At 66.6% G+C, this 25,876-nt stretch overlaps 1 protein-coding gene across 1 annotated transcript in view; it reads right to left on the reverse strand.

The window, feature by feature from the left end:
• ASIC4 (acid sensing ion channel subunit family member 4) overlaps positions 1-25,876 on the reverse strand; it is a 75,431-nt gene that overhangs the window by 7,282 nt on the left and 42,273 nt on the right. The window contains exons 2-7 of the mRNA XM_084643501.1: positions 11,267-11,411; positions 11,014-11,141; positions 9,992-10,151; positions 7,937-7,993; positions 7,341-7,494; positions 6,047-6,138 (exon numbers count right to left, since the gene is read on the reverse strand). Of these exons, the coding sequence (XP_084499627.1) occupies positions 6,047-6,138; positions 7,341-7,494; positions 7,937-7,993; positions 9,992-10,151; positions 11,014-11,141; positions 11,267-11,411 (736 nt within the window). The remainder of the gene's footprint in view (positions 1-6,046; positions 6,139-7,340; positions 7,495-7,936; positions 7,994-9,991; positions 10,152-11,013; positions 11,142-11,266; positions 11,412-25,876) is intronic.

A 25,876-nucleotide genomic window follows, 5' to 3' on the forward strand; every position in this document is an offset into this window, starting at 1 on the left:
AGTGGACAGCTGGGGCCCGAGCTAAAGAGGACCTGCTTGACCTAATCGTACCGGAGCAGCTGTATGATCAGTGCCCTTCCGACCTGAGGCTGTGGTTGGTGGACAAAAAGCTCGAGAACCCCCAGCACGCAGGGCAGCTGGCCGACGAGTTTGTGAACAGTCGGTCAGGGGGTAGCCGGGAGGAGTCCCAAAAGAACAGGCCCCCCCCGATGCAGAGAGAGAGTCACCATGGGGCCTCCCAGCAGGGAACTAGGGAGAACCCCCTCCAAAGGGGAACCCCTGGCGTCGGGCCCCTCCGACCCGCTCGAGGGGACCAACGTGACCTGAGCTGCTATCACTGTGGCCAGAGAGGCCACGTACGGACCCAGTGCCCCGGGGTTCAGGGACAAACTGAGCAGACCCAACCTACCCAGGGTTAACTGGGTAAGGACTCAGCTGGACGAGGGGCAGACGACCCAGACAAGGGGGGCTGCCAGTTTATCACCTGCTCAGGAGGGAAGAGTACCCCAGGCCAGCTCCGCCAGAGGGCTGGAGGCTCTGGACTCAGGGTCCTTGGTTTACAGGGTGGGCGCGGGGCTGTCCCTCCGGAGAGAGTGCCTTGTTCCCCTGGAGGTGGATGGGAGGAAGGTCAATGGATACTGGGATACGGGCACGGAGGTGACGCTGGCCCAGCCTGAGGTGGTGGCCCCAGATCGGGTGGTGCCCAACACCTACCTGACCCTGATGGGGGTGGGCGGGACCCCATTTAAGGTGCCCGTGGCAAGGGTACACCTGAAATGGGGGGCCAAGGAGGGCCCCAAGGATGTGGGGGTACACCACCATTTGCCCACTGAGGTTTTGATGGGGGGGACCTAGAGGACTGGCCAAGCAAGCCCCAGGCCGCCCTGGTTGTGACCCGTAGCCAGAGCCGGCGAGGGGCACTGCACCCTGACCTCGGGGAGGGTATCACACCGGAGGCGCAGGACCCTACCCTGGTGGGGAGGGAGCGCCGAGGGGCACGGCTCAGAGAGGCGGAGGCCTCAGACCCGGCCAGTGAGAGGGAACCGGGCCCCGTCCCTTCCCCAGCCGCTGAGTTCCAGGCCGAGTTGAGGAAAGATCCCTCCTTGCGGAAGCTCAGGGACCTGGCCGACCTCAGTGTGGGACGGACCATGAGGAGAGGCTGCCAGGAGAGGTTCCTGTGGGAGAAGGGGTTCCTGTACCGAGAATGGGCTCCCACAAGGGAAGTAGAGTCCTGTGGGATCAGGAGGCAGCTGGTGGTCCCCCAGAAGTATCGCCGCAGGCTCCTGTACCTGGCCCATGACATCCCCCTCGCAGGGCACCAGGGAATCCGGCGCACCCGGCAGAGGTTGCTACAGAACTTTTACTGGCCCGGGGTCTTTACCACGGTCCGGCAGTATTGCCGATCCTGCGACCCCTGTCAGAGGGTGGGGAAGGCCCGGGACAAGGGGGAAGCGGCTTTGAGACCTTTGCCCATCATAGAGGAGCCTTTCCAGAAGGTGGCCATGGACATCGTGGGGCCTCTCAGCAGGACGACCCGGTCGGGGAAGAAATACATTCTGGTGGTGGTAGATTTTGCCACCCGCTACCCCGAGGCAATGCCCTTAGCTTCCATTGAAGCCGACACCGTGGCCGATGCTCCTGACCATTTTCAGCCGTGTGGGGTTCCCCAAGGAAGTCTTGACAGACCAAGGCTCCAACTTCATGTCGGCCCTGCTCCGGTGCTTGTGGGAGAAATGTGGGGTCCGGCACGACTGGGCCTCAGCTTATCACCCCCAGTCCAATGGGCTGGTGGAGAGGTTTAACGGGACGCTAAAGATGATGCTGAAAACCTTTATGAACCAGCACCCGCAGGATTGGGACAAGTACTTACCTCACCTGCTGTTCGCATACAGGGAGGTGCCCCAGGAGTCTACCGGATTTTCGCCTTTCGAACTGTTATATGGAAGGAGGGTGAGGGGCCCCCTGGACCTGATGAGAGACGAGTGGGAGGGGAAGGCCACTCCCGATGGAGAGTCAGTGGTGGAGTATGTCCTGATCTTCCGAGAGAGACTGGCTGAACTCATGGGCCTGGCCAGGGAGAATCTGGCCAGAGCCCAGAGGAAGCAGAAGGTCTGGTATGACCGCACGGCGCGGGCCCGTGCCTACGCCACCGGGGATCCGGTGATGGTTCTCATCCCCGTGAGAAAGAACAAACTACAGGCCGCCTGGAAGGGCCCTTTCAAGGTTGTCAAGCAGCTCAGTGAGGTAAACAATGTGGTGGAGCTGTCGAACCGGGCGCACCACCGCCGGGTGTACCATGTGAATATGATGAAGCCATATTATGCCAGGGGGAATGTGGTGGTGGCCGTGTGTGGACATTGGGAGGAGCAGGGAGATGACCCTTTAGTAGATCTATTCCCTGGGACCAGAGCTGGTTCCCCCCTGGAAACAATTCCCCTCTCGGATCAGCTAACCCCTGCCCAGCAAGCTGAGGTCAGGGGGTTGCTGCATCCGTACCGACAGCTGTTTTCCAACCAGCCTGGACGCACTAATCTGACTGTCCACTGGGTGCAGACAGGGTCGCACCTGCTGATAAGATGCTCCCCCTTCCGAGTCACAGGGAAAACTGCTCAGGACCTGGAGAGAGAGGTCCAGGACATACTGGCTTTGGGGGTCATTCAGCCCTTGGGCCTCGCCAGTGGTGCTGGTCCCCAAAAAGGACGGGTCGGTCCAGTTCTGTGTGGACTATCGGAAGCTCAATGCCATCGCTGTATCTGATGCCTACCCCATGCCCAGGCCAGACAAGCTCCTAGACAAGCTGGGATGAGCTCGGTACCTCACCACCATGGACCTTACAAAGGGCTACTGGCAAATGCCGCTGGATGCAGATGCCCGGCTGAAATCGGCCTTTATCACCCCTCTGGGGCTCTATGAGTTCCTGACCCTGCCTTTCGGCCTCAAGGGAGTGCCGGCCACCTTCCAGCGCCTGGTGGACCAGCTCCTGAGGGGGATGGAGAGTTTTGCCGTGGCGTATATTGATGACATCTGTGTCTTTAGCCAGACCTGGGAGGACCACGTGTCCCAGGTTAGACAAGTGCTGGACCGACTCCAGGGGGCTGGGCTGACTGTAAAAGCGGAGAAGTGCAAGGTGGGGATGGCGGAAGTATCTTACCTGGGCCATCGGGTGGGGAGCGGCCACCTAAAGCCGGAACCAGCCAAGGTGGAGGTGATCAGGGACTCCCCACACCAAAAAGCAGGTCCAAGCTTTTATTGGGTTGGCAGGATACTACCGAAGATTTGTGCCCCACTTTAGCGCCATAGCCACCCCCATCATGGAGCTATGTAAGAAGGGGAAGCCAGACAAGGTGGTCTGGTCCGAGCAGTGCCAGGAGGCTTTCCGGGCGCTGAAGGAGGCTCTGGTCAGTGGCCCAGTTTTGGCAAACCCAGACTTTGACAAGCCCTTTGTGGTGTTCACCGATGCCTCCGACACGGGACTGGGGGCGGTGTTAATGCAGGAGGATGAAAAGGGGGAGAGACACCCCATCGTGTACCTGAGCAAAAAGTTGCTACCCCGGGAGCAACACTACGCGGCCATCGAGAAGGAGTGCGTGGCCATGGTGTGGGCCCTCAACTAGATTAGACCCAAACTAGAGCCTTATCTCTTCGGGCGACACTTCACCGTCTACACCGACCCCTCTCCCCTGACCTGGCTGCACCAGATGAAAGGAGCCAACGCCAAGCTCCGGAGATGGAGCCTGCTCCTGCAGGATTACGGCATGGACGTGGTCCACGTGAAGGGAAGGGCCAACCTGATAGCGGACGCGCTGTCCCGGACAGGGGGCCCCGAACTTCCCCAGGTCACTGGTCAGCGTGACCCCGCTCAGTTCAGTCTCGAAGTGGGGAGAGATGTGAGGATGTGACTCAGCAGGGAGGGGGGCGTGTTGACCTGGGAATGTGCCCTGGGGATGGGAGACCTGAGAGCCTGTCACCTGAGCCAGGAGGGGGACGGGGAGGTGACACCTCTGCCCAGGAATGTGAACAGAGGCTGCAGAAGGGAACCTGCTGGGTGGGTTTAGTTTCAGTTTGGGGCTGGGTGGAGGAACACAGGGAACCCCAGGGCTGGGGTCTAAGCTCCCTGCTCCCCCAGAAGGACGTGACTGAGGGGTCCTGGGGGTACCCACAAGCTCTGTTGTGGACTGTGTTGCTGTTGTCCAATAAACCTTCTGTTTTACTGGCTGGCTGAGAGTCTCAGTGGATCCCAGGAAGAGGGGTGCAGGGCCTGGACTCCCCCACACTCCGTGACAGAGTGGGAGGGGGGCAGGAGGGGGGGCAGTGGGAGGGTGTTGGGGAGCAGTGGGGAGGAGGGGGGAGCCGTGGGGGGGCTAGTGAGAGTGGGAGGGGGCAGGAGGAGGGGGCAGCGGGAGGGTGTTGGGGAGGAGTGTGGGGGGAGCCGTGGGGGGGGGTTGTGAGAGTGGGAGGGGGCAGGAGGAGGGGGCAGCGGGAGGGTGTTGGGGAGGAGTGTGGGGGGAGGAGGGGGGAGCCGTGGGGGGGGGTTGTGAGAGTGGGAGGGGCAGGAGGAGGGAGCAGTGGGAGGGTGTTGGTCACCAGTGGGAGGGAGGAGAGGGGAGCCATGGGGAGGGTTGTGAGAGTGGGAGGGGGCAGGAGGAGGGGGCAGTGGGAGGTGTTGGCAGGCAGTGGGGGGGAGGAGGGGACAGTGTGGGGCATGGGAGAGGAGTGGGGTGGGGGGTTATTACAGCCAGTCGAATGCTGCCCCATGGCCCTGCCAGGCATCTGCCCCACGCAGGGCACCCCAGGGCCAAGTGCCCCCGTCCCTCCATTACCGGCCGTGGGGACCCGCTGTGGCTGGGGGCTGCGGGTGTGTGCGGGGAACGGGACCCATCAGCGCCCGCCCCGGGGGGAGGTGAGAGGTTCCCTTGGGCTGTGTCCTGGGGCGGCCGGGGGTAGGGGCGAGGGGATGGGGAGGGGGCACCACAGACTGGGCGGGACGGCGCAGGGGTGCCCGGGTATGGGGGGCGCATGGGGTGGAGGGATGGGGCAGGGTGGCGCAGGGGGTTCCCAGGGACAGGGGCACAGGGGGTGGGAGGATGGGTGGGGTGGTGCGGGGGTGTCCAGGGACAGGGGTGCGAGGGGTGGGAGAATGGGGTGGGGGCAACCCGGGTGGGCAGGGTGGCATGAGTGCCCAGGGATGGGGGCGCAGGGGGTGGAGGGATGGGGCGGGGTGGTGCAGGAAGTGCCCAGGGACGGGGTGCTGGGGATGGGGGGAAGGGGCGGGGTGGCACAGGGGGTGCCCAGGGATGGGGGTGCGACGGATGGGATGGGGGCACCCCAGGTAGGCGGGATGGCATGGGGGGTGCCTGGGACGGGGGCGCGAGGGGTGGGGAGATGGGGCGGGAGCGCCCCAGATGGGCAGGGTGGCACAGGGGTGCCCAGGGACGGGGGTCCAAGGGATGGGATGGGGGCACCCCGGGTGGGCAGGGTGGCATGGGGGGTGCCCGGGGATGGGGGCATGAGGGGAGGGGGGATGGGGCGGGGCAGCATGGGGGGTGCTCAGGGACGGGGGTGCGAGGGATGGGATGGGGGCATCCCGGGTGGGCAGGGTGGCATGGGGGGTGCCCGGGGATGGGGGCACGAGGGGAGGGGGGATGGGGCGGGGCAGCATGGGGGGTGCTCGGGGACGGGGGCGCGAGGGATGGGATGGGGGCACCCCGGATGGGCAGGGTGGCGCAGGGGGTGCCCGGGGATGGGGGCACAGGGGTGGGGGGATGGGGCGGGGCAGCGCGGGGGGTGCTCGGGGACGGGGGCGCGAGGGATGGGATGGGGGCACCCTGGATGGGCAGGGTGGCGCAGGGGGTGCCCGGGGATGGGGGCACAGGGGTGGGGGGATGGGGCGGGGCAGCGCGGGGGGTGCTCGGGGACGGGGGTGCGAGGGATGGGATGGGGGCACCCCGGGTGGGGGGGCCGGGACGGGGGCGTGAGGGGAGGGGGGATGGGGCGGGGCAGCACAGGGGGTGCCCGGGGCCGGGGCGCGGGGGCTCCAGCGACTCACCCAGCAGCCCCGCCAGCTCGTAGGCCTTCTTCTGCTCGATGGCCTCGTAGTTCAGCGCCTCGAAGAAAATGTCCAGCACCAGGAAGTTCTCTCTGCGGGCGGGAGAAACGGGAACAGGGGCTCGGCGCGGGCACAGCCAGGGGGGGTCGCTGCGGGCACAGTGGGTGCTGTGGGGGCAGGAGGGGCACTGGGGGGCAGGGTCAAGTGGGCACTGGGGGCAGTGGGAACTGGGTGGCTGCGGCAGGGGGGTGCTGTGGGGCAGGGGGCAGGGGGCGCTGTGGGGTAGGAGGCGCTGTGGGGCAGGGGACAGGGGGCACTCACCGGATGTAGGTCTCGTTGCGGTGGTACTTGCGGGCGAGGTAGCGGGGGCTGGGGCAGGGGGCGCTGTGGGGCAGGGGGCGCTGTGGGGCAGGGGGCTGGGGGCGCTCACCGGATGTAGGTCTCGTTGCGGTGGTACTTGCGGGCGAGGTAGCGGGGGCTGGGGCAGGGGGCGCTGTGGGGCAGGGGGCGCTGTGGGGCAGGGGGCAGGGGGCGCTGTGGGGCAGGGGGGCGCTGTGGGGCAGGGGGCAGGGGGCGCTGTGGGGCAGGGGGCTGGGGGCGCTCACCGGATGTAGGTCTCGTTGCGGTGGTACTTGCGGGCGAGGTAGCGGGGGCTGGGGCAGGGGGCGCTGTGGGGCAGGGGGCGCTGTGGGGCAGGGGGCAGGGGGCGCTGTGGGGCAGGGGGCTGGGGGCGCTCACCGGATGTAGGTCTCGTTGCGGTGGTACTTGCGGGCGAGGTAGCGGGGGCTGGGGCAGGGGGCGCTGTGGGGCAGGGGGCGCTGTGGGGCAGGGGGCAGGGGGCACTGTGGGGCAGGGGGCAGGGGGCGCTGTGGGGCAGGGGGCTGGGGGCGCTCACCGGATGTAGGTCTCGTTGCGGTGGTACTTGCGGACGAGGTAGCGGGGGCTGGGGCAGGGGGCGCTGTGGGGCAGGGGGCGCTGTGGGGCAGGGAGCAGGGGGCGCTGTGGGGCAGGGGGCTGGGGGCGCTCACCGGATGTAGGTCTCGTTGCGGTGGTACTTGCGGGCGAGGTAGCGGGGGCTGGGGTAGGGGGCGCTGTGGGGCAGGGGGCGCTGTGGGGCAGGGGGCAGGGGGCGCTGTGGGGCAGGGGGCTGGGGGCGCTCACCGGATGTAGGTCTCGTTGCGGTGGTACTTGCGGGCGAGGTAGCGGGGGCTGGGGCAGGGGGCGCTGTGGGGCAGGGGGCGCTGTGGGGCAGGGGGCAGGGGGCGCTGTGGGGCAGGGGGCTGGGGGCGCTCACCGGATGTAGGTCTCGTTGCGGTGGTACTTGCGGGCGAGGTAGCGGGCCGAGCCCTTGTTGGGGATGCGCACCATGGAGATCTCCTTGCCGTAGCGGGTCAGGTTGCAGGGCGTGGGGCAGCTGCAGCGCTCCTGGGGGTCCTCCAGCGCCGCGTCTGCCCACACACGGCAGGGCATGGGCATCGGGCCCCACACCCCGCCCCACGCGCCCCCAAAGCCCCCGCACGCTGGGCAGGGTGGGCCCCACAGCCCCACGTGCGGGGTGTCCCCCCCCGCCCCTCCTTGCCCCTCCCTGGGTGCCAGCTGCCCCTCCCCCTCTCTGCAGTGCCAGCTGCCCCTCCCCCTTCCTGCACTGCCAGCTGCCCCTCCCCCTCTCTGCAGTGCCAGCTGCCCCTCCCCCTTCCTGCACTGCCAGCTGCCCCTCCCCCTTCCTGCACTGCCAGCTGCCCCTCCCCCTCTCTGCAGTGCCAGCTGCCCCTCCCCCTTCCTGAACTGCCAGCTGCCCCTCCCCCTGCCCACAATGCTTGATGCCCCTCCCCCTCCCCGCGGCGCCCGCCGTTCCCTGCTGACCCTGGGGGTCCCTGGGGGGGCACCTACCGAGCGTCTGGTCGGCGCATTCGATGTAGACGTTGGGCGAGCAGATGGACTCGTTCCCTGGGAGAAGGAACCCGGTTAGCGATGCCCGCGGATCCCTGCCAGCCCCGGCCTGTCCCAGAGCCGCTGCCAACCTTGGGTGCCGGGCTGCCCTCCCGACAGGGCACCCTCCTGGGCCCCCCAGGGCATCTGTTAGCCCCACAGCATCCCCTCCCCCCAGGGTGCCTCCTTTGATCCCATGGTGCTCCCTCCCCCTGGGGTGCTCTGCTCAGCCTTGGGGTGCCCCGTCCCTCGGATGCCCCCCCTCAGCCCTGCAGCTCCTCCTCCTGCCAGGGCAAAACCCCCTCTTCCCCCAGCACCCTCCACAGGCTCCCTTCCACGGGACATGGCTGTCACGGACCCGCAGGATGGGGGTCATGCCCCAGCGTGGGGACAGGCTCTGGGAGGCCCGTCAGTGGGTCAGGCCCCCGCGGGGTCTCACTCCTGGGGGGAAGCCCCGTGGAGAGTGGACCCCCAGGGACCGCATGGAGCTGAGAGAGAGCGTGAGTCCCTGACACTCATTGCGCAGCTGCAGGAGGGTGGCCAGGCCAAGAGGCAGGTTCCAGGCCCAAGCGAAGCTCCAAGTCTGTCCGAGAGTTACGGGGGCAGCAGCAGGGCTGTGACGACGTGGGAATGTTCTTCATGTCTTCTCTGAATATGGTGTGTGCCTCAGTTTTCCCCATGTGCTACTCAAGTATCTAAGTGATGGGTGTGACGAAGTGGGACTGTTCTTAACGTTTCCTCTGAATAGTGTGGGGGTGCCTCAGTTTCCCCTAGGCAGTTCTTAAGTATCTAGGTGGTGGGGTAAGGGTGTATGATCATTGCAGAGCCCTAGAGGGCAGGTGCGTGCAGGGGTCTGGACACAGAGAATGGCCGACACCCTGTTTCCTGGCCACTGATGGCCTGGGCCCTTCCCCTTTGCAAGGTGAGAGCTAAAGGGTTGGAGAACAAAGGAATCTGGTGCCCTCCTGGCCCGGGGAAAGGGACAGAGCCCAGAGGAGTGGGGGCTGGAGGGAGTTTCAGTTTGGGGCTGGCTGGGGACATGGAGTGAAGGGCAGATGGGGTTGTCTGGCTCAGGGCCCCCCAAAATGGACCCAGCTGAGGGGTCCTGTTCCCTGTACCTGCAAGCTCTGTGTTAGACCATGTTCCTGTCAGCTAATAAACCTTCTGTGTTACTGGCTGGCTGAGAGTCCCGTCTGACTGCGGAGTTGGGGTGCAGGACCCTCTGGCCCCCCAGGACCCCGCCTGGGCGGACTCGCTGTGGGAAGCGCACGGAGGCGCAGAGGAGGCTGAAGGCTCCGAGGTCAGACCCAGGAAGGTGGAAGCCGGGTGAGCTGTGTGTCCTGAAGACAGGCTACTCCCCGAGAGGAGACTTCCCCAGAGTCCTGCCTGGCTTCATGGGGAGCAGATCCAGAGCATCGCCCGGGGACTCCATGACAGGGTCTCACCTGGCACAGGGCGGGGTGGGGAGGTCCCACCTGGCACAGGGCAGAGTGTGGGGGGGTCTCACCTGGCACAGGACGGGGGGGCAGGTTGGGGGGTCTCACCTGGCACAGGATGGGGGCAGGGGGTCTCACCTGGCACAGGATGGGGGGGCAGGGTGGGGGGGTCTCACCTGGAACAGGACAGGGGCAGGGGGGGTCTCACCTGGCACAGGGCGGGGTGGGGAGGTCTCACCTGGCACAGGGTGGGGGCAGGGGGGTCTCACCTGGAACAGAGCGGGGGGGCAGGGTGGGGGGGTCTCACCTGGAACAGAGCGGGGGGGCGGGGTGGGGGGGTCTCACCTGGCACAGGACAGGGGCAGGGGGGGTCTCACCTGGCACAGGGCGGGGTGGGGAGGTCCCACCTGGCACAGGGCAGAGTGGGGGGGTCTCACCTGGCACAGGGCGGAGTGGGGGGGTCTCACCTGGAACAGAGCGGGGGGCGGGGTGGGGGGGTCTCACCTGGCACAGGGCAGGGGGGCGGGGTGGGGGGGTCTCACCTGGCACAGGGCGGGGGGGCGGGGTGGGGGGGTCTCACCTGGCATGTGCACCATGCGGCATTGGCAGCTGCTCACCACGGCCTCCTTCTCGCACTGCAGGCGGCAGGCCGCGATGCTGTAGCCCTCGTAGCCCGGCAGGATCTGCTCCCCGGGCACGCTGGCCCGGCAGCTCCCCCAGGGCTGGGGCAGGTAGGTGAGCTGCGGGCCGGAGGGGGGCGGTGAGGGCGGGGGCAGCGCAGCCGGCCGCCCCCCCCGGGAGAGACCCGCCCGGGGCCGGGCGCAGGGAGGCTCCTGGGGCCGCGCTGGCTGGAGGGACCAGGGCCCATCGCCGGGCTCGTGCCAGGAGCACCAGAGCCGCAGGGGGAGGGTGCAGCCCGCCCCGGGGAGGGGAGCCGCCCGCCGGCTTGGCCCCCCACAGCCTCGTAGCTACCCGGGCCCCCCCCCAGCCCCACTCAGCCAGCTCTGCCCATTGCCCCACAGCCCCCCAGCCAGCTCCCCCCTCAGAGCCCCCCCCGGCCAGCTCCGCCCCCTCAGCCCCACTCAGCCAGCTCTGCCCACTGCCCCACAGCCCCCCCAGCCAGCTCCCCCCTCAGCACCTCCCAGCCAGCTCTGCCCACTGCCCCACAGCTCCCCTGGCCAGCTCCCCCCTCAGCCCCGCCCAGCCAGCTCCGCCCACTGCCCCACAGCCCCCCCAGCCAGCTCCCCCCTTAGCCCCCCCAGCCAGCTCTGCCCCCTCTTGGCCTTACCCAGCCAGCTCTGCCCAGTGCCCCACATAACCCCACCCTCCAGCTCTGTCTCCCTCAGTTCCCCCACCCCCCCAGCCAGCTTCACCCACTGTCCCACAGCCCCCACAACCCCTCTCGACCACCGGCCAGCTCTGCCCCCCTCCCTCCAGCCCATCTGACCAACTCTGTCCCCCTCAGCCCCACCTGGCCAGCTCTGCCCCCAGAGCCTCACGTAGCTCTGCCCTCCTCTGACCCGCCCAGCCAACTCTGACCCCCCCCGCCCAGCGCCCCGACACCCTCGCTAACGATGAGCTCAGGGACCGGCCCAGCCTCACCCTCTGCTCCTGGCAGGACACGAAGGTCTGGAAGCCGGGGGAGACCCCGAAGCCCAGCTGGTGGATGTAGGGTGGCTCCTCCTGGCTGTGGATCTGCACCCGGATCCCGGCCTCGAACGACGTCTCATCTGCGGGAGGCAGGGAAAGGCCGGCGGGTTGGTGCTGCAGACGGCAGCCCTGGCTCCTCGCCCCCAGCCTGGGACAGGCCCCCCGGGCCGCTGTCCGGCCCCCCAGCTCCCGCCCCCGGGCTCACTGGTCTCTCTCCAGATGGGCAGGTACTCTTCCTGCTGGACGTCCAGCATCAACTCCAGCCCGTTGCCCCGGCCGCCCTGGCGGGCCGCGCGCGGGCGCCTCCCGTCGGCGTTGAAGGTGTAGCACTTGCCATAGCGGGTGTAGACCTAGGGAGGAGGGAGAGGGGGGCGGGGTTAGTGCCACCCGGGGGAGCCCAGCCAGCGGCCCTGGGGCGGGGCTCTGACCACGGCCCCACGCTCGGGGCCAGGGAGACGTGGGGCTTTACAGCCACCTGGCGCTCCCCGATGTGACGAAGTGGGACTGTTCTTAATGTTTCCTCTGAATAGTGTGGGGGTGCCTCAGTTTCCTCTAGGCAGTTCTTAAGTCTCTAGGGGGTGGGATAAGGGTGTATGATCGTTGCAGAGCCCTAGAGGGCAGGTGTGTGCAGGGGTCTGGACACAGAGAATGGCCGACACCCTGTTTCCTGGCCACTGATGGCCTGGGACCTTCCCCCCTGCAAGGTGAGAGCTAAAGGGTTGGAGAACAAAGGAATCAGGTGACCACCTGGCCCGGGAAAGGAACAAAGCCCAGAGGAGGAGGGGCTGGGGGGAGTTTCAGTTTGGGGCTGGCTGGGACATGGAGTGAAGTGCAGACGTGGTTGTCTGGCTCACTGCCCCCCAAAATGGACCCAGCTGAGGGGTCCTGTTCTCTGCACCTGCAAACTCTGTGGTAGACTATGTTCCTGTCGTCTAATAAACCTTCTGTGTTACTGGCTGGCTGAGAGTCACGTCTGTCTGCGGAGTTGGGGGGCAGGACCCTCTGGCTTCCCCAGGAGCCCCGCCTGAGCGGACTTGCTGGGGGGAAGCGCACGGAGGGGCAGAGGATGCTGAATGCTCCGAGGTCGGACCCAGGAAGGTGGAAGCTGGGTGAGCTGTGTGTCCTGCAGACAGGCTGCTCACAGAAAGGCGACTGCCCCAGAGTCCTGACTGGCTTCATGGGGAGCAGTTCCAGAGCATCGCCCAGGGACTCCGTGACACCCTGTCTGAGGCCCTGCCCGGCCCTGCCCAACCCAGCGTCTGCTAGAGCAGCCTCAGCACTGCACTGAGCTACGCTCTGCCCCAGGGGCCCTGACCTGTCCCCCTGTGGGCCCTGGGAGACAGAACAGCCACAGCGCAGAGCACCCGGGCCCTGCCCCTGAACTGCCCCCATCAGCCCTTCAGAACTCCTGCCCTCCAACCTGCAGCCCCCCGCTAGCCCCGCCCTGGGCTCCCCCCGAAACACAGCTCTGCCGGGGTCCTTCGATCCTGACCTGGATACACCCTGTGACGTTACTGACATAATCTGGGACCGTATAGATCATCGTTGCAACCAGGGTCCTGTACTGGCATCAAATCTTGTACAAAGGGGGTCAAACGAGGTGTCTCAGACAAGGTGATGGCTGGCTGGTTAGGGTGATGCTGTCTGTGTGTGCGTGTACCATTTTGTAGTTAAAGTTATGAATATAGGCTCTGTACTGTCTGTTTCAAACTTGTGCTCTGCTTCTGGGGAACACCCCAGACAAGTTGGTGTCAGCCTAGCTGTCATGGAGTCCCCGGGCGATGCTCTGGACCTGCTCCCCACGAAGCCAGGCAGGACTCTGGGGGAATCTCCTCTCGGGGAGCAGCCTGTCTGCAGGACACACAGCTCACCCGGCTTCCACCTTCCTGGGTCTGACCTTGGAGCATTCAGCCTCCTCTGCCCCTCCGTGCGCTTCCCACAGCCAGTCCGCCCAGGCGGGGTCCTGGGGGGGCCAGAGGGTCCTGCCCCCCAACTCCGCAGTCAGACGGGACTCTCAGCCAGCCAGTAAAACAGAGGTTTATTAGACAACAGGAACATGGTCTAACACAGAGCTTGTAGGTGCAGAGAACAGGACCCCTCAGCTGGGTCCATTTGGGGGGCAGTGAGTCAGACAACCACGTCTGCCCTTCACTCCATGTCCCCAGCCAGCCCCAAACTGAAACTCCCTCCAGCCCCTGCTCCTCTGGGCTCTGTCCCTTTCCCAGGCCAGGAGGTCACCGGATTCCTTTGTTCTCCAACCCTTTAGCTCTCACCTTGCAGGGGGGAAGGGCCCAGGCCATCAGTGGCCAGGAAACAGGGTGTCGGCCAGTCCCTGTGTCCAGACCCCTGCACACCCCTGCCCTCTAGGGCTCTGCAATGATCATACACCCTTATCCCACCACCTAGAGATTTAAGAACTGCCTAGGGGAAACTGAGGTCCCCCCACACTATTCAGAGGAAACATTAAGAACAGTCCCACTTTGTCACATTAGCCTGCTGAGTGTCCCATCAAGGACCATCAGCGACACAACTGACCCACTGAGAGAAGGCAGACACGCCTGGGGACTCAGCCAGGTGTGCAGGGACCTGCCTATGGACAGGACTCTGAGGTGTTTCCAGGCCATGGGACGGGCAGCTTGTCCTTGGGACACAGAAAGCAGAGACCACACGGCAAGAGACTAAACAAAGCTGCTGCAGCTCCTCCATCTTGTCTTCAGTCCTGCTTCCGACCTCTGGAGGGACTTGGCTACACACTGAAGCTTTGAACCAGGGACCGAAGGACCCATCCCAGCTGGGGATGTTCTCCAGAGACTAGATTTGAACCTGCCGTTTATTCGATCGCTGCTACAAGCCTGAACCAAGAGCTTTGCCGTTACTGTATGTCACTGAGTCCATTTCACCAATTCTGGCTCTCATAGAATCCTAGAATATCAGGGTTGGAAGGGACCTCAGAAGTTCATCTCGTCCAACCCCCTGCTCAAAGCAGGACCAATCCCAACTAAATCATCTCTATCTTTTTCCTTTTACGAAGAAACCTTTAGATTTTAGATTCTAAAGGATTGGTGTGATTTGTGGGTAAGATCTGATTTGTACATTGACCTGGGTCTGGGTCCTTTGGGATCGAGAGAACCTTTGTTCTTTTACTGGGGTATTCGTTTTCGTTACCATTCGTCCCCATAACGAGTGGCCCTGGTGGGGATACTGGGAAACTTGAGTGTCTAAGGGAATTGCTTGTGTGACTTGTGGTTACCCAATGGGGTAAAACCAAAGTCCTCTCTGTCTGGCTGGTTGGCTTTGCCGTAGAGGTGGAAAAACCCCAGCCTGGGGCTGTGACTGCCCTGCGTGAAGCAGTTGGTCCTGAATTGGCCCCTCTCCGTGGGGTCCCGCCAGAACCCGCCTCGTTACACCCTCCAAAGCACCAGGCTGCAGCCAGGATCCTGCCTCCAGCTGCTACTGCAGGGAACGGGGAGTCCGGCCCCTGGTGCCCAGCCAGCCAGCAGCACGTCAGCCCCACACGCCTCCAGTGCGGAGCCGGAGCTCACGGACCCCCGGGCTGGAGCACGGGAGCCTTGGGGGGTCTGAGCCTGGTGCCCCCATGGAGTGCGCCCCCTGCTGCTAGCTGGCCAGGGGCTCGCACCCAGGTCCAGGGGGCCATGCTGGGCTGTGTCCCCAGGCACCTGCTGGACCCGCAAGGGGGTACGGGAGGGTCTCCGGGACCCATTGGGGAGCGGATCCGCCCTGATCCTGTCGCTTCTGTCTGCCCTGCACCAGGCAGGTTGGTTAAGGTCCAGCCCCCCCACCTCCCTGCATCACAGCCCCCGCCTCCCATGACCCTGCACCCAGCCACATGGCCCCTCCTCCACCTCCCAGCTTTCACCCCACGCCCCCCCAGTCCACCCTCCCACCTCCCTGCATCACAGCCCCCCACGTGAGCCTGTCCTCAGCCACAAGGCCCCTTCCCCAACCCCCCCAGCCACACGGCCCCTCCCCGGCCCACCTCACTCCCCCACCCCACTGGCAAACTAACACAAGGCACCTCCCTGGCATTTGGGTGTGGCGGGCATCTCTGAGATGGCAGGGGGGCTGGGGAGAGACTCCAAGGCCCAAGATCCCATGGGTCCCATCTGCTGTGGGGCAGAGCGGGGCGGGGATCTGGGAGGGGGCTCCTGTCCCTCCCGTTCTCTCCAGCCCCCATCGCTGCCATGTGTGAGCCACTCAAACGCCCGCAGAGTCACCCCCGCATCCCAACACGCAGAGCCAGTGACCTGCCTTGGGCCATGGCCAGCCGCCCCCCCGAACCCCCCAGCCCCGTCTGCGCCTGCCCCGCCCCCCGAACCCCCCAGCCCCGTCTGCGCCTGCCCCGCCCCCCCAACAAGCAGAGCCAGGGCCCTGCCTTGAACCATGGCCAGCCGCCCCCCCGAGCCCCCCAGCCCCACCTGTACCCATCCTGCCCCGCAACACGCAGAGCCAGTGACCTGCCTCGGGCCATGGCCAGCCGCCCCCCCGAGCCCCCCAGTCCCCCCCCGCGCCCCGCCCAACACGCAGAGCCAGCAGCCTGCCTCGGACCATGGCCAGCTGCCCCCGAACCCCCCCTGCCCCCCCCAACACGCAGAGCCAGCAACCTGCCTCGGGCCATGGCCAGCCGGCCCCCCGAGCCCCCCCACCCCACCCCAACATGCAGAGCCAGCGACTTGCCTCGGGCCATCGCCAGCCGCCCCCCTGAGACCCCCAGCCCCACCCCGCCCCACCCCAACACGCAGAGCCAGCAGCCTGCCTCGGACCATGGCCAGCTGCCTCCCGCCGACACGCAGCCAGCGACCTGCCTCGGGCCATGGCCAGCTGCCCCCGAACCCCCCCTGCCCCCCCCAACACGCAGAGCCAGCAACCTGCCTCAGGCCATGGCCAGCTGGCCCCCCGAGCCCCCCAGCCCCCCCAGCCCACCCCAACACGCAGAGCCAGCGACTTGCCTCGGGCCATCGCCAGCTGCCCCCCTGAGACACCCAGCCCCACCCCAACACACAGAGCCAGCGACCTGCCTCAGGCCATTGCCAGCTGCCCCCCCCGAGACCCCCAGCCCCCCCCACCCCCCCCAACACGCAGAGCCAGCAACCTGCCTCGGGCCATAGCCAGCCGCCCCCCCGAACCCCCCAGCCCCACCCCGCCCCACCCCAACACGCAGAGCCAGCGACTTGCCTCGGGCCATCGCCAGCTGCCCCCCTGAGACACCCAGCCCCACCCCAACACACAGAGCCAGCGACCTGCCTCGGGCCATTGCCAGCCGCCCCCCCCGAACCCCCCAGCCCCACCCCGCCCCACCCCAACACGCAAAGCCAGCGACCTGCCTCGGGCCATGGCCAGCCGCCCCCTGGCCCTGCCTGCGCCCGCCCCCCCGGGGCACTCACGGGGGTGAAGTGCTGGGGGCCGCAGGGCTCCCCCCGGAAGCGGCAGGCCAGCAGCATGTCCTCGATCTGGTGGCCCAGGCGGTGGAAGAGGCTGGGCATGGTGCCCTCGGAGGGGCGCGGCGGCAGGAAGCGCGAGTAGTTGGCCAGGCGGCTGAGCCAGCGGCGCTGGGCGTGGGGCAGCCCCTCCAGCAGCCCGGGCAGCAGGGCGCGGTTCTCCCCGGCCAGGCCCAGCCACTGCCCCGCCGAGTAGAGGTCGGGCTTGGTGAGCCGCGGGAAGCGCACGGGGTTGTGGTTGCAGAGGGTGACGGCCGGGAAGCGCAGACCTGCCGCCCGCTCCATGCGCACCCGGCTCTGCACCGGGCAGGACAGCAGGTAGCCCACCCGGTTGCTGGACCAGGTGCCCAGGAGGCCGAGCGAGAGCAGGAAGGCCAGGCCCCAGAGCAGGCACCGCGGGCGCGACTGCCAGTGTGAGCCCATGTGGTGGAGGCCGTGGATCTTGGTGACGCGCAGGAACCGGGCGGTGATCTGGCTGAAGGAGCCGCCCGGGGCTGGGGCCGGGGGCGCCCCCCTGGGGCAGCAGGAATGGGGCCGGGGCATCGCCACCGGCTGGGCCTGGGGTCCTCAGGCTTCAGCCAGGGGTCGGTTTGCCCTGGGAGGCGCCCGGCCCCACAGCCTGCCCCGGATCTGCCCCGGAGACACCCGGCCCTGCGGCCTGCCCTGGATCTGCCCCGGATCTGCCCTAGAGGCACCCAGCCCTGCAGCCCAGCCTGGCTCTGCCCCTGAGGTGCCCGGCCCTGCGGCCTGCCCCGGATCTGCCCCGGAGACACCCGGCCCTGCGGCCTGCCCTGGATCTGCCCTAGAGGCGCCCAGCCCTGCAGCCCAGCCTGGCTCTGCCCCTGAGGCGCCCGGCCCTGCAGCCTGCCCTGGATCTGCCCCGGATCTGCCCTAGAGGCACCCAGCCCTGCAGCCCAGCCTGGCTCTGCCCCTGAGGCGCCCAGCCCTGCGGCCTGCCCCGGATCTGCCCCGGAGACACCCGGCCCTGCGGCCTGCCCTGGATCTGCCCCGGATCTGCCCTAGAGGCGCCCAGCCCTGCAGCCCAGCCTGGCTCTGCCCCGGAGGTGCCCGGCCCTGCGGCCTGCCCTGGATCTGCCCTGGATCTGCCCTAGAGGCACCCAGCCCTGCAGCCTGCCCCGGATCTGCCCCGGAGACACCCGGCCCTGCGGCCTGCCCTGGCTCTGCCCCAGAGGTGCCCGGCCCTGCGGCCTGCCCTAGTTTCCCTCCAGGGAGGTTCCTCGCTCCGGAGCCTGTCGTGCAGCTCCCGGTATCCAGCGCCCTGCGTGAGCTGAGCACGGCAGGCGTCTCCGGAGCTGCTCCAGTCACGGGCGAGGCGAGGGGCGGGGGCTGGTGCAGACAGACGCCCTCCCCACAAGCTCCAGGCAGGAGCGGAAAATTCCTGGAGCTCCCCTGGCACCGGGCTGGGTGGGTGGCATCGTGCTGGCCCCGGCACCAGGGCGAGGGAGGCCTGGCGGGACCTGGGTGCCCAGTGGGGCAGCGACCCCAGGGGGTCTGTGTCCCAGACCTCACAAAGCCTGCAGCAGCTGGTGGCTCCGGTGTATGTCCCAGCAGGGCTGTGTGGTCACATCCGCTGGGAGCTGTGCCCCGGGAACCCTGGCTTCTGCCCGTCCTCGGCCCCGTCACCCCAGTCCCCAGACGCAGGGTCCTGCCCGCTGCTCCTCTGAGGGGCCCCGGAGCATCTGTGACCCTCAGACAGTGCCTGGTCCTGCTGCCTGGGCCCTGCCTCCAGTCGGGGTGCTCCCTCGGGGGGTTCCCAGCACGGGAACAGGGGCAGAGCTGGGGCAGGGGCTGCCAGGCTGCGGGAGGCTCCCTCACCCAGACTGAGCCATTCACAGGCAGCAGCAGCCCATTGCTCTCAATGCTGCGGGAACCATCATGGCATTGCCCCCCCAACTCCTGGCCCCCAACCCCAGGCCCCGACCTCACCCCTGCCCCGGCAGCCGGGGTCCCGCCCCGCCAGGGGCTGGGCCGGGAGCGCCTGAGCCTGGCATGCTGACGTGGGTGCCGGTCGGCTCTTTGAAGCCTCGGGCGAGACGGTGATCAGAGCGCGGGGCCCAGTGCCACGGGCGGGGGGGGGGGGCTGTGCTCCCCCCATCGGCTGCTCAAAGGGAGACGCTGTCAGCACGGCTCCGACATGCAGACAGCTTGTCAGGGCGGCTTCAAAGCCGCGTCTCCGCGTTCTCGGTGCCGCCTGGCAGCCTCTGATCAGCCCCGGCCCCATGCGCGGTGAGACAGCTGGCAGCAGAGGGGCACCCTGGCGGGAGAAGTGCCCAGGCTGCAGACCCCGCGATGCCCACTTGAAACAGGCCCTGGCACGGCGCCCGGCCATGCAGCTCCCACAGGGCGGCATCGAGGGCTGGGGCCTGGCGTCTCCACGGGCCGCCCCTTCCTAAGAGCAGAGGGGCTGCGACGGCCACCATCTGAACGGTCGGTGCCCCTCCAGCCACGGCCAAGAGCCCGCTGCCACCCGGGGGCAGGGCATGTGCAGCCCTGGGCACGCCCCAGCCCTCAGAAGAAGCTGCCAGCAGCCAAATTCCCAGGAGCCTGGGAACCCAAGATGGGGTGACGAGGGGGTGTCCACAGTGCTGGGGGCCCCGTTGGTACCCAGCACCCACCTCTGTACCTGCCTCCGACGGGGCAGCGCAAAGCCTGACTGTCTCCTCTCCTTCCACCCCGCAGCATCCTCGCACCCTGTACACCCCCATCCCTGTACCTGCCCCATGCACCGCAGCCTGGCCCCCCGTGCACCACAACCCCCACCCGGGCACCCCCACCCCTGTGCACCCCCATGCACCGCATCCCCTGCCCCCTGTGCACCCTCTGCCCCCTATGCACCCCTAATCCCCTGTGCCCTCCCGCACCGTCTGTACTTCCCCAAGGAGTCCTGTGCTCTGTCTGCCCCACTCCCCCTAGGCACAGCACCGGGCTCCCCGCAGCTCCCCCTGCGGAGATTGGGCAGCAGGGAGGGTGCCTGCTCCTTCCTTGTCCCTGTGTGAGGCAGCAGGGAGAGGGGATGTTGACCTGGGAATGTAGCAGGGGAGTTTCACCGGGGAGGGGAGACCTGAGAGCCTGTCCCCTGAGCCAGGAGGGGGTTGGGGCCAGGTGACACCTCTGCCCGGGAATGTGAACAGAGGCTGCAGGAGGAAGCCTGCTGGCGGGTGGGTGCGGGGGTGTTGGTTTCAGTTTGGGGCTGGGTGGAGGAACACAGGGAACCCCAGGGCTAGGGTCTAAGCTCCCTGCTCCCCCAGAAGGACGTGACTGAGGGGTCCTGGGGGTACCCACAAGCTCTGTTTTGGACTGTGTTCCTGGTGTCCAATAAACCTCCCGTTTTACCGGCTGGCTGAGAGTCACGGTGAATCCCAGGAAGAGGGGTGCAGGGCCCAGACTCCCCCACCCTCCGTGACACCCTGAGCCAGCGGGACAGACCAGGCTGCCTGGGGGCAGGCCAGCCAGCTCCGAGCGCTTGGTGTCATGGAGTGTGGGGGTATCACGGAGTATTTGGGCGATGCTCTGGAACTGCTCCCCATGAAGCCAGTCAGGACTCTGGGGCAGTCGCCTTTCTGTGAGCAGCCTGTCTGCAGGACACACAGCTCACCCAGCTTCCACCTTCCTGGGTCTGACCTCGGAGCATTCAGCATCCTCTGCCCCTCCGTGTGCTTCCCCCCAGCGAGTCCGCTCAGGCGGGGCTCCTGGGGAAGCCAGAGGGTCCTGCCCCCAACTCCGCAGTCAGACAGGACTCTCAGCCAGCCAGTAACACAGAAGGTTTATTAGACGACAGGAACATGGTCTAACACAGAGCTTGTAGGTGCAGAGAACGGGACCCCTCAGCTGGGTCCATTTTGGGGGGCAGTGAGCCAGACAACCACGTCTGCCCTTCACTCCTCATCCCCAGCCAGCCCCAAACTGAAACTCCCTCCAGCCCCTCCTCCTCTGGGCTTTGTCCCTTTCCCGGGCCAGGTGGTCACCTGATTCCTTTGTTCTCCAACCCTTTAGCTCTCACCTTGCAGGGGGGGAAGGGCCCAGGCCATCAGTTGCCAGGAAACAGGGTGTCGGCCATCCTCTGTGTCCAGACCCCTGCACACACCTGCCCTCTAGGGCTCTGCAATGATCATACACCCTTATTCCACCCCCTAGATACTTAAGAACTGCCTAGAGGAAACTGAGGCACCCCCACACTATTCAGAGGAAACATTAAGAACAGTCCCACTTCGTCACAGGGGGTGTCCGGGCCCTGCACCCCTCTTCCTGGGATTCACCGTGACTCTCAGCCAGCCAGTAAAACAGACGGTTTATTGGACAACAGGAACACAGTCCAAAACAGAGCTTGTGGGTACCCCCAGGACCCCTCAGTCAAGTCCTTCTGGGGGGCAGGGAGCTTAGACCCCAGCCCTGGGGTTCCCTGCGTTCCACCACCCAGCCCCAAACTGAAACTAACCCCCCCCCCAGCAGGCCCCCTCCTGCAGCCTGTCTTCACATTCCCGGGCAGAGGTGTCACCTCCCCCTTCCCCTCCTGGCTCAGGTGACAGGCTCTCAGGTCTCCCCTCCCCAGGGCACATTCCCAAGTCAACACTCCCCCCTCCCTGCTGGGTCACATCATCACACTTGGCACGGGGTGGGGAGAGGTGCCTTGCACAGCTGTGGCCCCCCAGACCCAGTGCAGCCCTTCCCCACCCCCACGCCACCACCTGCCGGGGGGGGATGGCCCCAGGGTGCACACAGGTCCATCGGGGTCTGTGTGTCTCACGCACGGCTGGGCCAGTGTGTGCCCACACCTGTCTGCATGGTGCGTGTTCACGCACTGTCTCTGTGTGTGTGTGTGTGTGTGTGTGTGTGTGTGTACCCCTGTGCCAGTGTCTGCATGATGTGTGCATGCACTGGGTGTGTGTCTGTTTGTGTATCTGAGCACTGTGTATTGTGTGTATTGTGTGGCCGAGCCTGTGTGTGTACATGGTGTCACGGCGTCCCCGGGCGATGCTCTGGATCTGCTCCCCACGCAGCCAGGCAGGACTCTGGGGAGTCTCCTCTCGGGGAGCAGCCTGTCTGCAGGACACACAGCTCACCCGGCTCCACCTTCCTGGGTCTGACCTCGGAGCATTCAGCCTCCTCTGCCCCTCCGTGCGCTTCCCACAGCAAGTCCGCCCAGGCGGGGTCCAGAGGGTCCTGCCCCCCAACTCCGCAGTCAGACGGGACTCTCAGCCAGCCAGTAAAACAGAAGGTTTATTAGCCGACAGGAACATGGTCTAACACAGAGCTTGTAGGTGCAGAGAACAGGACCCCTCAGCTGGGTCCATTTTGGGGCCAGTGAGCCAGACAACCACGTCTGCCCTTCACTCCTCATCCCCAGCCAGCCCCCAACTGACTCCCCCTCTCTCCACTCCCTCCTCCTCTGGGCTTTGTCCCTTTCCCGGGCCAGGACATCACCCGATTCCTTTGTTCTCCAACCCTTTAGCTCTCACCTTGCAGGGGGGAAGGGCCCAGGCTATCAGTGGCCAGAAGACAGAGTGTCGGCCATTTATGTACCCTGGCTCTTTGCTCTGCAACAGTGACACCCCCTTATCCCACCACCTAGAGACTTAAGAACTGCCTAGGGGAAACTGAGGTACCCCTACAGTATTCAGAGGAAACATTAAGAACAGTCCCACTTCGTCACATGGTGAGGTGCATTAGTCCCTAAAGAATGGACAAGTCTCCCTCAGGGTCTGTCGCTGTGGGTCTCGCTGCCCAGAGCTCACAAGGTCCAGACTAAGGGAGCCTGGCCCACTGAAGGGGCCTCCCCAGAGATCATTCCAAAGGTGGGGTCATGGCTCCGATCCTGTAGCTCTGTGTCACCCCCATTTCATCCAGTTCCTTAACAACACTATTCATCCTACCCAGACAGGGCAGCGAGCCACTCACCTTTCTCCTGAGCAAACGTACCCCTTCCCCCACAGTGGGCAGCCGTGCAACGTACCGGGGCCCTGGGGTGCACGCAGGGTTCCTAAGCATCCTATAGAAAGTTCCCACATCATCCCAATCGGCGCCTGCCTTTCCCGTCCGCACGAGAGAGCTGGCACAACCCCTGTTCTTACAGCTGCAGCTTCACAGCCCGCTGATCTCATGCTGTGCCCACAGAACCGCTGGAGTGCCCCCAACATGGGGGCAGCTACTGCTTCTCTCCCCTCCCTCCCCCACCTTCCCAGCATTGTCCGGCACGGCCACGTCACCAGCCACCCGTGTGACAGCTGCCCCGCTGGCTCTCTCCTCCGGACGAGGGCAATCGAGCAGCCTGGGACTTTGTTTTATCCCAGTTAACAACCAGACCAATAGGCCCGCTTCCCGCCAACCTGCCCGAAACATGCCCGCTTCCCGCCAACCTGCCCGAAACATGCCCGCTTCCTGCCGACCCGCCCGCGACATCCCTGCTTCCCACTGACCCGCCTGTGACGTCCCCGCTTCCTGCCGACCTGCCAGCGACGTCCCCGCTTCCCGCCGACCTGCCCGAAACATTCCCGCTTCCCGCCGACCCGCCTGCGACGTGCCCACTTCCCGCCAACCCGCCCGTGATGTGTCCACGATGTGCCCGCTTCCCGCTGACCCACCCGCGACGTGCCCGCTTCCCCCCAACCCGCCCGCGACGTCCCCGCTTCCCGCCGACCCGCCCGTGACGTGCCCACTTCCCGCCGACCCGCCCGTGATGTGTCCACGATGTGCCCGCTTCCCGCTGACCCGCCCGCGACGTGCCCGCTTCCCCCCGACCCGCCCGCGACGTCCCCGCTTCCCGCCGACCCGCCCGCGACGTCCCCGCTTCCCCCCGACCCGCCCGCGACGTGCCCGCTTCCCACTTCCCGCCGACCCGCCCGTGATGTGTCCACGATGTGCCCGCTTCCCGCTGACCCGCCCGCGACGTGCCCGCTTCCCCCCGACCCGCCCGCGACGTCCCCGCTTCCCGCCGACCCGCCCGCGACGTGCCCGCTTCCCGCCGACCCGCCCGCGACGTCCCCGCTTCCCCCCGACCCGCCCACGACGTGCCCGCTTCCCACTTCCCGCCGACCTGCCCGTGATGTGTCCACGATGTGCCCGCTTCCCGCTGACCCACCCGCGACGTGCCCGCTTCCCCCCAACCCGCCCGCGACGTCCCCGCTTCCCGCCGACCCGCCCGTGACGTGCCCACTTCCCGCCGACCCGCCCGTGATGTGTCCACGATGTGCCCGCTTCCCGCTGACCCACCCGCGACGTGCCCGCTTCCCCCCAACCCGCCCGCGACGTCCCCGCTTCCCGCCGACCCGCCCGTGACGTGCCCACTTCCCGCCGACCCGCCCGTGATGTGTCCACGATGTGCCCGCTTCCCGCCGACCCGCCCGCGACGTCCCCGCTTCCCGCCGACCCTCCCGCGACGTCCCCGCTTCCCCCCGACCCGCCCGCGACGTCCCCGCTTCCCGCCGACCCGCCCGCGACGTGCCCGCTTCCCGCCGACCCGCCCGCGACGTCCCCGCTTCCCGCCGACCCGCCCGCGACGTGCCCGCTTCCCCCCGACCCGCCCGCGACGTCCCCGCTTCCCGCCGACCCGCCCGCGACGTGCCCGCTTCCCCCCGACCCGCCCGCGACGTCCCCGCTTCCCGCCGACCCGCCCGCGACGTCCCCGCTTCCCCCCGACCCGCCCGCGACGTGCCCGCTTCCCGCCGACCCGCCCGCGACGTGCCCGCTTCCCGCCGACCCCAACATATGTGACTCTGCTGTTGGTCCCAAGGAAAGGCTTCACGTCTGCGTTAAAGCAGGACACTCAGGGCAGCTTCGAGCGGGTCAGTCCACTGTCGCCCGGGGCTTTAGCTTGAGACGCTTTAGGAGACGATGGCTGAACGCAATGAGCCGTGCGCGGCACTTTCCCTACATGGCCTCAGGCCTGTGAGTCGCAGCACGTGAGTTTGGGGCTCTGATGAGGTGTCTCGGCGTCCCTCCATGACGGCGTCAGGCACGGACGAGCTCGGTAATGGCCCAGACACTCTTACGATGCACGGCCCCATTTCCATCAGCGCGGGAATGAGGGGCACAGCACCCCCAGGCTTCACTGTGAGAAGTTGGCTGGTGCTGTTAGAATGAAGCCGCATATTTCACGATTCCGGTGAAGCCCGGAGCTGTGCAGGGCCACGTGGTGTGAGCGGGAATCGCCCCTTTTCACAGGGCGTTGCGTTAGCTGGCTTTCAGCCCCCTGTAGCGAGTCCCAGCCCCACTGCCAGTCTCCGACCCGCACAGGAGGGTGGCAGAGCTGGGCCCGGGCCCTGTGGCCCTCACTGGCTGCTGCTAAGTGGCTGTGGGCGGCATAGCGGGAACGTTCTGCTTCCAGCTGACGCTGGCTTCTTGGCTGAGGCTGGCATCTCGCGGGCGGGTCAGGGGGGAAGTGGGCACTGCGACGAAGCGGGACTGTCCTTAATGTTTCCTCTGAATAGTGTGGGGGGGCCTCAGTTTCCCCTAGGCAGTTCTTAGGTATCTAGGGGGAGGGATAAGGGTGTATGATCATTGCAGAGCCCTGGAGGGCAAGTGTGTGCAGGGGTCTGGACACAGAGAATGGCCGACACCCTGTTTCCTGGCCACTGATGGCCTGGGCCCTTCCCCCCTGCAAGGTGAGAGCTGAAGGGTTGGAGAACAAAGGAATCCGGTGACCTCCTGGCCCCGGAAAGGGACAAAGCCCAGAGGAGGGGGGGCTGGAGGGAGTTTCAGTTTGGGGCTGGCTGGGGACAAGGAGTGAAGGGCAGACGTGGTTGTCTGGCTCACTGCCCCCCAAATGGACCCAGCTGAGGGGTCCTGTTCTCTGCACCTACAAGCTCCGGTTTAGATCATGTTCCAGTTGTCTAATAAACCTTTGGTTTTACTTGCTGGCTGAGAATCCCGTCTGACTGTGGAGTTGGGGGGCAGGACCCTCTGGCCCCCCCAGCTGTGTGTCCTGGAGACAGGCTGCTCACAGAGAGGAGACTTCCCCAGAGTCCTGACTGGCTTCGTAGGGAGCAGTCCCAGAGCATCGCCCGGGGACCCCTGGACAACGGGTCTCTGCTGGGGCTCCCAGCCGATCCCCCTGCGCAGGGGGTCCAGCCCAGGCTAGCCAGACCCCCAGTGCCAGGAGCATCTCACCCAGCAATGCTCGGTCTCCCCGGCAGGTGGCAGCCGACACACACAGATCGGCTTCGGCTTTGTTAGCCACGGCGGGCGCTGAGCCTGGACCCCAACCGCGTCCGATCCATCGCCCAGCTCGGTGCAGCCTGGGGTCGCCCCACAGCCGTCCTAGGATCACCGGACACAGGCCCTGGGGTCACCCCCCCCCGCACACCTGCTGTTACCAGACACACGCACCTCCTAGGGTTCCCCCC

This window comes from Lepidochelys olivacea, assembly GCF_965140295.1.
Source record: "Lepidochelys olivacea isolate rLepOli2 genome assembly, chromosome: 11".
Lineage (NCBI taxonomy): Eukaryota > Metazoa > Chordata > Testudines > Cheloniidae > Lepidochelys > Lepidochelys olivacea.